Source organism: Myzus persicae, unplaced genomic scaffold (genome assembly GCF_001856785.1).
Source record: "Myzus persicae strain clone G006 unplaced genomic scaffold, MPER_G0061.0, whole genome shotgun sequence".
Classification (NCBI taxonomy): Eukaryota; Metazoa; Arthropoda; class Insecta; order Hemiptera; family Aphididae; genus Myzus; species Myzus persicae.
The window spans coordinates 356-13050 of NW_019104093.1; the positions used below are offsets into that span (position 1 = coordinate 356).

At 29.5% G+C, this 12695-nt stretch overlaps 2 protein-coding genes across 2 annotated transcripts; one reads left to right on the forward strand and one right to left on the reverse strand.

The window, feature by feature from the left end:
• Positions 1 to 218: 218 nt before the first annotated feature.
• Positions 219 to 1808, reverse strand: LOC111038664. Its single transcript, XM_022321861.1, has 5 exons — positions 1615 to 1808; positions 1040 to 1176; positions 825 to 950; positions 563 to 685; positions 219 to 370 (listed from the first exon to the last, which is right to left on the reverse strand). The coding sequence occupies exons 1-5, from the start codon at positions 1806 to 1808 to the stop codon at positions 219 to 221; spliced, it is 732 nt and encodes a 243-aa protein (XP_022177553.1).
• A 970-nt stretch (positions 1809 to 2778) lies between these two features.
• Positions 2779 to 9261, forward strand: LOC111038662 (KRAB-A domain-containing protein 2-like). The gene is made up of 3 exons (XM_022321859.1): positions 2779 to 3242; positions 4692 to 4841; positions 7560 to 9261. Exons 2-3 carry the CDS (start codon positions 4834 to 4836, stop codon positions 8197 to 8199), a joined length of 648 nt encoding a protein of 215 aa, XP_022177551.1. The 5' UTR covers positions 2779 to 3242; positions 4692 to 4833; the 3' UTR covers positions 8200 to 9261.
• The last annotated feature ends 3434 nt before the right edge of the window (positions 9262 to 12695 follow it).

Below are 12695 nucleotides of genomic sequence, written 5' to 3' on the forward strand. Positions count from 1 at the left end.
CCCGAACACAGTTGGGTAACTATTTTTTTACAGAGTTAACTAGAGTTGAGTTTTCGAACGCACCTCTGTATGGTTATGTTGAATATTATTATTCAACTGAAATGAATATAGTAAAAAAAAATAGAGATTAATAGGGTTATGAATAAGAATCATTATAAATAAAAAAATGATATTACTCTTTTCATTATGGTTTGAAAGCAAGGAGTCTCTAATAGATTTCAAATATTCATTTTTTTCTGCCAAAAGTTTAAGTTGTTGGTCCCAATATGTTTGGCCAACAGTTTTCGTTCTCCCAAGTCTGCCAACCTGTTAGCAATAACATTACCTTCATCTAACCGGGCAGCTGATGATGTGCGTTTACTAGAAATTGCTTTAAAAATAGATATGAACAGAAGATACTGTTAGTACACTGTTATATAAATAATTTAAGTTCACTAAATAGTATTGTATACCATATACATTGCTATAATATGATACTTACCTATTGAAAATCAAAAGATTTTACAAATAAATAACTGCATAAGTATTCTTAGGATAAAAAAATACACCTTATGATACTTACAAGATTGCGGACCATGACATGAGGAATTAATTGACAGATTAGGTTTAGGGAACACTGGACAAGGGAAAGATTGGATGTTGTCATTTTTCTCAACTTCCTTAATAATTTTGCAAGCAGACTGATCTTTAACAATTCAAAAAGTCTGATTATTTTATGCTTATAAGATATAATTTAAAAATTCTAATTTTTATAATAACTTATTTTTATAAAAATTATAAGAAAAATGGAAGATATTATATACGATATAAATTTTAAGTCTTACTGTTTTCAACAGAAGTAATAGGAGCTTCATTTGTTTGGAAAGAAGAGGAAGGGAAAAGATCAGGACTTGATGGAGTTTTTGCCAATAAATCGTATATGTCCGTAAACTCATCAGTAACTAATTGCTCTAGAAGTATTTAAAATAAATATTTTATATGATTTGAATGTAACATAAGTATTGTTCCAATAACTAGTTAAAGAAACACCATAATGTACCAAGTTCAAATGAAAATTCTGCATGAGATGCAGATGACAGAGAATGACCTGATATTGCAACTGGCATAATTAGCGGGAGAGCACTTTCCTCAGCATCATTTAACATTGATGCAGTTGGTGGTCCACCTCCAGTACCCCTTTAAAATTATTTTTTTGTACCTACTTAAACTATATTAAGAAAGTGTTGTTTCAGTTTTTATACTACATGTATTTCATAAATATTCAAAAAATACTAAATAGTTAATACAAAAAATGTATTAAATAAAATATTACCCAACAATCTAAATTATACACCATGGTAACTACTACCTAATGGCTACTATTGTAGAATTCTAGCAATAATGAAAATGTATGTAGTATGTACCTACATAAGATATATTCCAAAATGTTTGTCTATATAATGTTCAACACTTCAACTATAATATATTTTACTATCAAAGTTTATACCTACCTGGTACTTAAGGCATGGTTTAATATTCTAATACAATATTTGTAAAATACTTATAATTTTTTTACTTTGTATACAAAAAATTACTAAAATAATAAATAAACTTTATACAAAACATACTTCACGCCATTTATTCCAGCATTTATTGACGCCGGGTAAAGCATTAAGCGTTTCTGCAATTGCTTCCCAACGTTTTTGCGCGACTTTTTGGGTGAAAGTAGACGTAAGCCTTCCAGACACAAGTTGAGGGTCAAGTTTTAACAACTCAACCAGCTCTTGCATCTGTTGCTGAGTTGGACGAGATGATAATTTCGTTGACATTACAATAAGAAAGAATTTCAGAAAAGAGACAAAACAAACCTTTTAATCAAAAACATTACTTATTATACATGCATTTTCAAAAACTATAATAAAAAAAAAGTATCGATCAGTATCCTAGTATTCTGCTAAAAACAAAAAGCCAATAAGTAAAAAAATGTAATCATATATTATGTATGTTTTTAGTATGGAATATGGATACAAATATTTTTCATCTGAGAGACCACATTTCATACAGTTAGTGTTGAAAGGAATAGATTTACAAAGTAATCCAGACAAGTTGAAAGTTAAATTAATAAACGATATTTAATACAGTGAATAATAATAATAATAATATATTAATATATTATAATATAACGCACTCATAAACATACAACGGCAACGGGTCGCATTTATCGACTGCCTTATTATGACAAGAATTGTGTACACAATCATATACTACCTACCTTATAAATATTATAAATTGTTATTAAAATAATCGACGGAGGAGCGAGCATAGGCGAGTGACGAAGACGAAAGTCGAAAGGACGAGACGAAATAAGAATAGACAATGGTGGAGTAGTGGAGTTATAGACGAGTAGATCGTTTATTCGTTTATCGTTATAACAATTTTACAATATTACAAAATAATGTGATATCAATCAGTATCAATATATCATAATAGAAGACAATGTATATATTATACTAGTCTAGATATTAGATAATAATATTATAAAAAAAATAGCAATTATCATAATATCACTGAAAGCAACAACATTACGTTTCGCATGATAAAACTTTTAAATTAAAGCGGGAAAATATGAATATAATATTATCATGAATCATGATTAACAATTTTCATGGAGATCATCACATTTCATTATCTCATCCATGCTTCGGAATGCATATGGCGACTTGCTATCCGGCTCATATTTTGATTAATACACGCGTTCCATGTATTTAGTTCAATGCTTATTACTACTTACTTTAGTCGACGTAATGTCGAATGCGACTAAGTTTAGTCGAATGCTTTTTGGAGAATAGCATTTAGCAGTCGACTACGACATAATCAATCGAGTTTAGTCGCACACGACTTCTTGTCGATCGATCTCGAGAATAGGGCCCCAGCCTTTGGCGTGTGCCGGTCTCGTATGCGATTTCGTTGCGTTTAATATGTTTTAGGTTCGACTCTGATGTCGCTAAATCATTTCGTAAACGTTAAGCGACGTGCAGTGCACGTTCGAAGAACGATCAGTTTGTCGGTCGGTCGGTCGGTCGCTTAGCTTTTGCGTACCGTCCCAGTCTTCCGACAACCGTTTCCTCACAATTGTTGACGATTTCTGTGAAACGAAATATAGTTCAACTGGCGCACATAATAATGTGAACCACACGACATGACTACTCTACCGAGGCCGAACGTCATCGATTGTAGAACTGACTGACAAGCGATTTGTACTAGTATGTATACCTATTATCGTATACTGTTATAAGTTTTAACTTGGGCACCTACCTATGTACGTGCATTTTGTACGTTAATAACATTAGTGAATGGTGACGGTGTTTGTTCTGTGTAACATACCATTGAACAATAATATTCCGATTCGTTCTTAATTTATGCTTAAAGCATAACCTATGTAATGTGTTATGAGTTTTGTTCTGTTAGTTTTTTGTTTTCTAATAGTATTGTTACATGAACAGATTAGCTGTAACTAACATTTTACCTTAATAAAACTAAAGATAATAGGTACATATTGGTTTTGAATAAAATACGAGATAAAGTATGAACATAGCCGTAATATAGGCACATAATGCATTGATATCTGATAGATCAATACTTTGTTAGCTGTTTTTTTCTCATAGTTTAAAAAAAATAAATAGATTGGCAGCATGTATAATAGGTACTCTGAATAATAGGAACATAAATATATTAAAGTGCTATTGTACTACAGTTCATCATTTTAACTAAATCCTTAGTTTTCTAAGTTTTAATCCTTCCTTTTTTTGGACCTTTACTTGTATTAAGAGGATATAACACATTGCCACTTGTTGTCTCAGTTTTACAAGTTTGTAACACATCAAATTTAGTATTTAAGCTCGGCAGATCAGGTATCGTTATTTTAATAATTAGAGTAAATCGACCTTCAATGAAACTTGATGGAAAGAACATTATCTGTGTTTGTATGTTGGTTTTTTACAACAGTTCAATTACCTGGTTAGTTATGCAGGTATACGCAGTCCACGCAAGTTATGCTTGAATACAAAAGTATAAATTAAAGATTGAACCAGCATACCAACATAGATAATGTTCTTACTATCAAGTTTCTTAATAGGTTGATTCACTCTAATTTAAAACTAACAAAGCTACACTTGATCTGAGATTTTACTCACTTGTAAGGCGGAAACAACAAATGCCAGAGTTTCAGAGTTGCGTCTTTTTAACATTTATGATGTAAGGTATATAACTGGTTAGCTATTATATCATGTTGATAATCAGTAACATATATTTTGGGAGGCGGGTTAGGAAGTTGTAAACTAGTGAACCCCTGAAAAATGTTAAACAATATAAAATTAATGGCTCAAAATTATTTAATTATTATCTACCTACCTATTATATTGAGTTATATATTTTTGAAATTATTAGGCATGGAGTAATATTTTTACTTACTCCATATTAGATTATCACTAATTTACTATCAATTACATTTCTATTAAAGATGATGGTAACCTTGCTCGGAAGTTAGTCGGAAATTAATTTATTAGTGCTTTTATATGCACTTAAGAACACCATAATAAGTGCTATAAATAGCACTTGAAATTGGAAAATATGCAAATTAAAATTTCATCAAACATTCTTTTTTTTTTTATAAATTTATTAACATAAGTTTGATTATCTTTGTTTTACTTCAGGAATTTCTACATCAATATAAAAACCGCCAGAGTCTAGCCATGTATGTAACATACTAGTTTACAATCAATGAGAAAATGACACAGCTACACATCTAAATGATGCATAATAATCCAATTTAAAGTGACCAGCTGAGGCTTTGCCATGCACAAGTAAAACATATTACTAATAAAAATAAAAATATTTTTAAGTTGTATAAAAAAAAAAACATTAAATAACGTATATTTTATTTTAATAACAAATATCTATTTTTATGAGCAAAGATATTCAAAATATCATTGCTATTTATATTTTTGGACATATCTTTTTTAATATAGAGTATAGAAAAATTGCTGAACCTATTTTGAAACATCGATGTCCTTAGCCAAGTCTTTTTTTTCTCATTGCTCTGAAACTTCTTTTGCAAGTTATTGAACTGATTGGTATCGTTATTGCTATTATTATTTAATTCGCAAATTAGGGATTATTGTTTTTTTTTCTGACAAAACTCTTATAACATTTTCTATGTTAATATTCACATCAGAAACAATATTTTGAAGTACAAAATTTTTTACCATTGTGATTTCTGAATTAAAACATTTTTTGGACACATCCATTAAAGACTAAATATAAATAATTGGCAATTTAAAATTCAAAAAATTACCTTTTCCCTTATTCACATCTCTATCACTTTCATTTTTAATTTATTCTTCTAATGCTAACACTATTCATTTAAAACTTTTTTAAAGCTTCATAGTTTTGATTCCGACAATTCCAACGTGTGTCACTCAACTTACACATTGCTAATTTTTGTATTCCTAAACTTGTCTAAATGTTTCATTGTACTTTTTATTAATGCTGGATTTTGAAAAGTTCACATACAGTGCCTCTAAAGTAAAACACTTTGTTTCCTACAGATAAATAAACAAATTTTAGTAGAGAACCGTTAAGTTTAAATTTAAAAGTATACCTTAGTAAGTTTACACATGTTCAAAACCACTAGGTTTACTCTGGGCCATGCAGTGAATATAAATAGCATACAGATAATTTTCTTTCACTCTTGCTTGTATCCCATTGTACGTCTCTGACATAACGCTTGCACCATCAAATGATTGAGCTACAATTGGTGTTTGTGAATTTATACCACAATTTTTTAAATATTCAATAATGTATTGTGTTAATGTTTCAGCATCTTGTTTATTAGAACAGTCCATTAATCCCAAAACCCTTTCAATAACATTAAATTCTTTACTGTATCTTATACATAAAGACATCTGTTCTTGTTTAAAACATCTATAACATTTTAAACAGAAAGAACATTTTTTTAACAGTACAACAAATAAATAAATAAATAGCTTTATAAATTATATATTAAAGTACCTTGCTTTGTCACACATTATACTAAATGAACCAGCATTCTTAATTTCTTGAACAATAATATCTTTAACATGTTTTGAACAAATCGTAATAGTTTCAATGTGATTTCTATGGCTTGAATAATTAGTTTTTTCACAGCAAAGTCAGGATTATGTTTTACTATACATCACATATTTCTTAAAAATGTCCTAAAATTTATTAAGTTTTTAATTGTATGCAGTTTACACATAACACATATCGAATAGCATGTTATTGTACAAAATATACTACTGTAGTGTAATGAATTAAAATATTGTATTAGGAATCTTGGTTTACAGAATTAGTTGTTGCTTTATGACCTCAAAAATAATTTCTTGGTGACTTAGCAATAATAATATATCAATTAGTATTTTCATACAGTTCCTATTCATTGCTACAAGCTTACTGTGCTGATAAGATATTTGAGTAAGAACACTTCCAATAATTTCAGTTTTTTTATCTGAAGTCCATTTAACCATGCAAGTATGTTTGGTTTTATAATGAGCCAAGAGTCAACTTAATTTATTTCTCATAGCACTCCTCGAACCCCTTATTTGTAAAAGCAATAAAGGAAATGATTACAATCAATTATAGAAATATATATTTTAATAATACTATAATAGGTATATATGTTACCGGCAATATGGATAATCTGGTGTTTTGCGAAATGGCTAGGCATTGTATAAAATGCCAAAAATCACTAGGAAATATACACAATACAAGCTTTGCCTAGGTATTATGTATAATGCCAGAAGTGAAATAGGAAATATGATCAAAATAAACAAAATTGGGTTTGGGAATCCGTGCTTTACCAACGACTTTACTTATCGTTTATCGTAAATGCGTGTGCCGCTGTATGATGTGGACGATTTGACACAATAAAGATAAGAATCTTAATCTTTATTGCATCAGATTCATACCCTACTATAAAAATAATAATTCTGATGAACTATATTGAACATACTTTTATTATTTTATCGTAATTTTCCTGTCTTGTCGCAGTGTGGCATTACTATGGATACGATTAATATGAAGTCAAATTTGTATAACAAACTACATAAGAACCGTAAAAATTTGGCTACTAACACTAGTTTTTTGTCTGATGAAAAATATAAAGAATTGATAGAAATTATTTCAGAATTTCAAACTGGACGTAAGAAAAAAGAGTCTAAAGACTTCATACTTAAATTTACACGTTCAAATAGAATTCATTTTTTTTTTTCGTTATATATTTAAGTAATTAATTATTTGTTAATAAATTATTAGGTATTCATTAGTAGTATATCATTAGTAATCATTATTATTAATTAACTTGTACATTTTAAATAAATAAAATATTTTCATGATTTTACTACATATTATATGACGTATTTCGATACTTTTTAGTAAATAGAAATTCGCACCTTTGAAGCCCTGCTTAAACTACTATTATAAAATACAACCAACCATATTTTTAATTTAGATTTATTTTAATTTATTTATTTCTGGTGTCGTAGGTATGATGTGCTGGTTGTACAAGGAAAAGCGAAACTTATATTTCCTGTAAAAGACGATAATGTTGTGCTGTATTATGTGCCAACCAGTGAGCTATTTGATATATTGCAAGCCACACATATATCAATAGGACATGGTGGGCGTGATCGAATGATCAAAGAACTTGGTAATAAATATAAAAATATAACACGTAATGATGTAGAGACATTTTTGCATTTTTCTGAAACATGTCAACAAAAACAAAAAGGCTCAAAAAAAGGAGTGGTAGTTAAACCAATAATATCTTCAGACTTTAATTCCCGATGCCAAGTTGATTTAATAGACTTTCAGTCTCACCCTGATGGAAAATTTAAATTCATTATGGTGTACCAGGATCACCTCACTAAATTTGTTGTTCTCAAGCCCCTCGAATTTAAACCGGCTGAAGAGGTAGTCTATAATATCATAGATATTTTTACGTTGCTTGCAGCTCCTACTATTTTGCAGTCTGATAATGGACGAGAATTTTCATACCAAATAGTGTCTAATTTAAGAAACATGTGGCCCAAATTAAAAATAGTACATGGCAAACCGAGGCACAGTCAGTCTCAAGGTAGTGTAGAACGTGCAAATCAAGATATTGAAAATATGTTGACAACATAGATGCAAGATGAAAAAAACCGACACTGGAGCGAAGGACTTTGATTCATCCAGCTTATGAAAAACCGAGCTTATCATTCTGGTATTAAAATATCTCCATATGAAGCTTTATTTGGCTGCAAAATTAGAATTGGTCTAAACACTTCAAATTTACCTGACGATGTAATAAGTACGATTGGAAATGAAGAACAGTTGGCTTAATTAATTACAGAACAGTCACAAAATATCGAAAATAAAGTATTAGTTGACACAGAACATATCACAGAACAACCACAAAATATTGAAAATGAAGTATAGAGAAAATGTACATTAGAAAAGTAGTTTGTGTGGTCTCTCTGGTAGCAGGAGCCACTAGTGTTCTGGTTGACAAGCACTTTTGGAATTGTTGTGCGATTGATGTTGAGATTTAGTTTAGTTTTTGAATTAATTTGCTGTGTTAAATTCTTCAATATTTTTAACCTTTTCTCAGACTGTTTCTTCATCCTCAGATTGGGTATTATGTTTTAGCCTGCTCGTGGTTCTCCCTTTATGCACTTAGTGCAGCCAAGTTTAATGAGTGCAACTGTACCACCACTAAGGCTTAAAAGGTAATAACTCAGCCTCTAGGTAACATTAAAAAAAAATGGGTACTAAATGATACTGAGAATAGCACTACCCATAAGTTCTGGCCCTGCAAATAAAAATATCATGATTTCATCCCTGCTAAGTCTACAATAGATCTGGATGCATTATTCACATCGGGTTTGCTTATGTTTTATCATAAAATGTTTACATCATCCTCTTCATCACTGGCGATCACCATTTTACCACCATTTCAGCTGCTTTGTCTATTTTTTCTTCAGTTGATTCTTATTTTCTTAGTGCCTCACCATTACAAATTATTTATGTTTGTATAATTTCTTCGTCAGCAGAACACAATTTGTATTTTTAATTATTGTTCTGGAGATATTTGTCTTAGACATGAACTCCATTTTGGTCTGATGAGCTTCTTCAAAATACACTTTTACTACAGTTAAATTTTTCCCCCAAGTATTCTCGAGGTGTGTATTACAAATAAAACAGCTGCCATAAAGTAAACACTCATTCTTTTTTGTTTCCAATTTTTGTTTAATAGATGTTATACAATTTAAAAACATTAAAATGCATTGCTCTTTGCTTAATTAATTAACAACCAATTTACTGGAATCTTAAAGCATGGTTATTAATTACTGTATTATGTATAGCAGCGTTGCAGATTCAAAAGTATTTCGTTTTTAAATTATCATTTTAGAATATTTTTTAAAGGTTTATTGATTTTATGTGTCTTACATCAAAAACACATGCTACTCACCTCTTTTATCAATAGCTAATAACAACAATTTTGATGTTAGAAGAATTAATTAGATCATAGATCCACTTTTAAAATATTAAATGACAATATCAATTGCTCAGAATTAATTATTCAATTTAATTTCTTAGTCCCTAGTTCATTGTTGTCAAACCATGCAATTAAATACTTTTTGTGCTGTTTTTCATTGCAATTATAACACTAAAATTTTTGATAGTTAGATTAATGGGTCTTGATTTGNACTCGATATAACTGTCGTCAAATGTCCTGCCCTATACAACGATCTTACATTCCAGGTTCCTATCGAAAAATCCTTTAGCTCCACATATTTCATCCGAGGCGATTTTGGTTGAATCGTAACAATGTGTATTTTTCCGTGTAGGGTTGTTAGCCCTACGACAACCTCCATTAATGGAGGGCCCAACAGGGTTGAGGTTGCTTCAGGGTATGGATTTGATACACCTTACTGACCTGAGACGTCATCTATGTGACCTTCAGGCTGCAACCTCAGTTAACTAGGGACCGCGGGTTCGTTAAGCCCGTTCCTCTTTACAGAGTACCCTTGCGGTAATGGGTCTTGATTTGTTCTGTAATAATAGGTAATATTATATCTTTTAATATACACCTTAATTATATTATTAATACTTTATAGTTATTATATGCATTTTTTCTTTTTACATATTGCTATTAATATTGTTTATTTAATTGTGTTATTTATTATCATGACTATGTACTACTATGGCTAGATAGTATGTAATAGTTGTACTGTTACCATAGTGGATACATCGTACATACAAAATGTTATATTCTAATACTGTTAATGCATTTCTAGAATGTATTTTTTAAGTATTAATTCATTACCTAACTAAAATATACAATTTTTATAAAATTTAATTGTTGTTGAATTTTTTATTTATTTTCATTATATTTAAATTCACAAATGAGTAATTATGTTCTCAAAAAATAATTTCTTTTTTTATAGTATAATATGTAGGTATTCAATGTTTTTTTTTTCAATTTTCATGTTGAGTATGACTGCTCTAAAAATGTTCACTTACATTTTTTTAATAGTTTGATCACTAAAATAAATAGGTCGCATTTACAATAAGAAAATAAAATTAACTAATTTATGTATATTTCATTCCATTATCAAATAAAAAAAAATATTTTTTTATCTTAATTAAACTATCTTTTATTCTTATAAATTAAGAAATAATTCATTAAATTCATTGATTGATGAACTTAGTCCTAATTAATTAATCTGGCATTACTTTTGTATGCTGAATGCTGATGCCTGGTGACCATGCTGCAGTTTGTTGGTGTATTTAAATTATGTAATAAAGGAAATTCGTTTTGATGAATATTGTTATAAAAAAAAGAAATATGTATCAAACACATTCAACGTAAAATTACAGATTTAGATTTGTCATAATAGGAAAATATTTTTTAACTCATTGGCCTTTTTTTACGATCTCACCAAATATGTAAATATTAGAAGTCCTCTAATCTACTTATTACATAATATGAGTATTACAATTATTTTATAAGATTTGAAAATGTTTGACTAACAACATTTTTTTTGCATACTTGCAATTTTGAATGAAATGTGAAGTGCAAAAAATACTTAAGAAAAACACTATTTCATTAGTATTTGTAAGTCTTAAAAAATGTTGTAGTTACATTTATATGTGTACAATGTATATTATTAGTAACTAAAAATCCAATATTAAAATAAAATTATAATACCTAATGGCTAATATGTATTTACCATCTGATAGATAATCTGCTGTACCTCAAATCTAAAGACAGTGTAGTAGGTATATGAATAATATATTCTATACATAAGTAAATATTTAAGATGAGTATACCAAGTGTAGAAAATCAAGCGCAGTTAAAATAGTATTAACCAAACAACATTCCTTAACAATTATATTATCATTAAAATACAAAAACAACACACCACTATATATCAAGCTATTATAATTCCTAGCCGTCTATCATGCGCAATTTACTAATAAAAGTTTAAGACATGCCTATATTTTGACATAAAGAAACAATACGATGAACAAAATATTATAGTACGCGACACCAATTTATTGTGACGCAATCTGAATACCATCCCAACAAAAAAACAGCTTACACTACGCATGGAACAGCTAGACTATACTCTATACAGCATACAAAATTACTAGGTACCTATGTCAAATACTTCATCGGATACCTCTCAGTACTAATCAATAATCATGTAAGACTTATCCGGTCAACTGTGGTGTATCTCCTGTAGGACATTCGATAGTGATACGGTAAATGACCCCCGCATGACTTTTTACGATTTCGAATCTAAATGAAATTTGTTGTTCAGATGATTAGGTGTTTCTATATAGTATTATAGAAAAAAAACCGCTCTATTAGCCATTAGGCGGATACCTACTTGGCAGTTGATGGACCAACAACTGCAGAGCTCTACAACTGCAATGTCAATAATTGCAATAATTACAAATTCTGATTCTGAGAAAATAAACATGAGATATTCTAAATGTGTTTACTATTTGTTTATACAATTATGGGCAAATATTTGATATGTACCCTCAAATTCATTTTTAGAACGTAATACGCATGCAATAATCTGATAACGTACAGCTTCGCCATTTCAATTTTAGACTTCACCGATATTGTTGCGTAAATTACCGCGGCAGGGCGCTATTAAATTCCCATCTCATTTCAGTAGGTACCTATAATTATGTACTAAATATTTATTATTTAGTACTAGGTATCACTATTTATTAGTGTACCAATTTTACAATCGTAAATATCCGTAAGTAACTAGTCAACGGGGTCAACTAAATTCAAATGCACGGTAGGTACCTACATAGTTTTCACGGTTACAAGTGTCAAATAGTAATATTTTTAAGCTGTTAAAACCATTGACCTTATGCTAAAAACAATGAGTGTGTGGAAAGCTTAACAATACATAGAGGGTGCTTTTTGATTACTCGATTTATGGTACGAACTAGTTATAGATGTATAGATAATTGTATATTTTGTCGTAAAGGTAGCCCAGATCACTGCGACAGTTTTTGTGTAGTAACAGAAGGTCTATGGTTATAATTTATATAACTTATAAGTTATAACATGACATAAGTACCTACGCTATAAATTCAAAAAAACACTA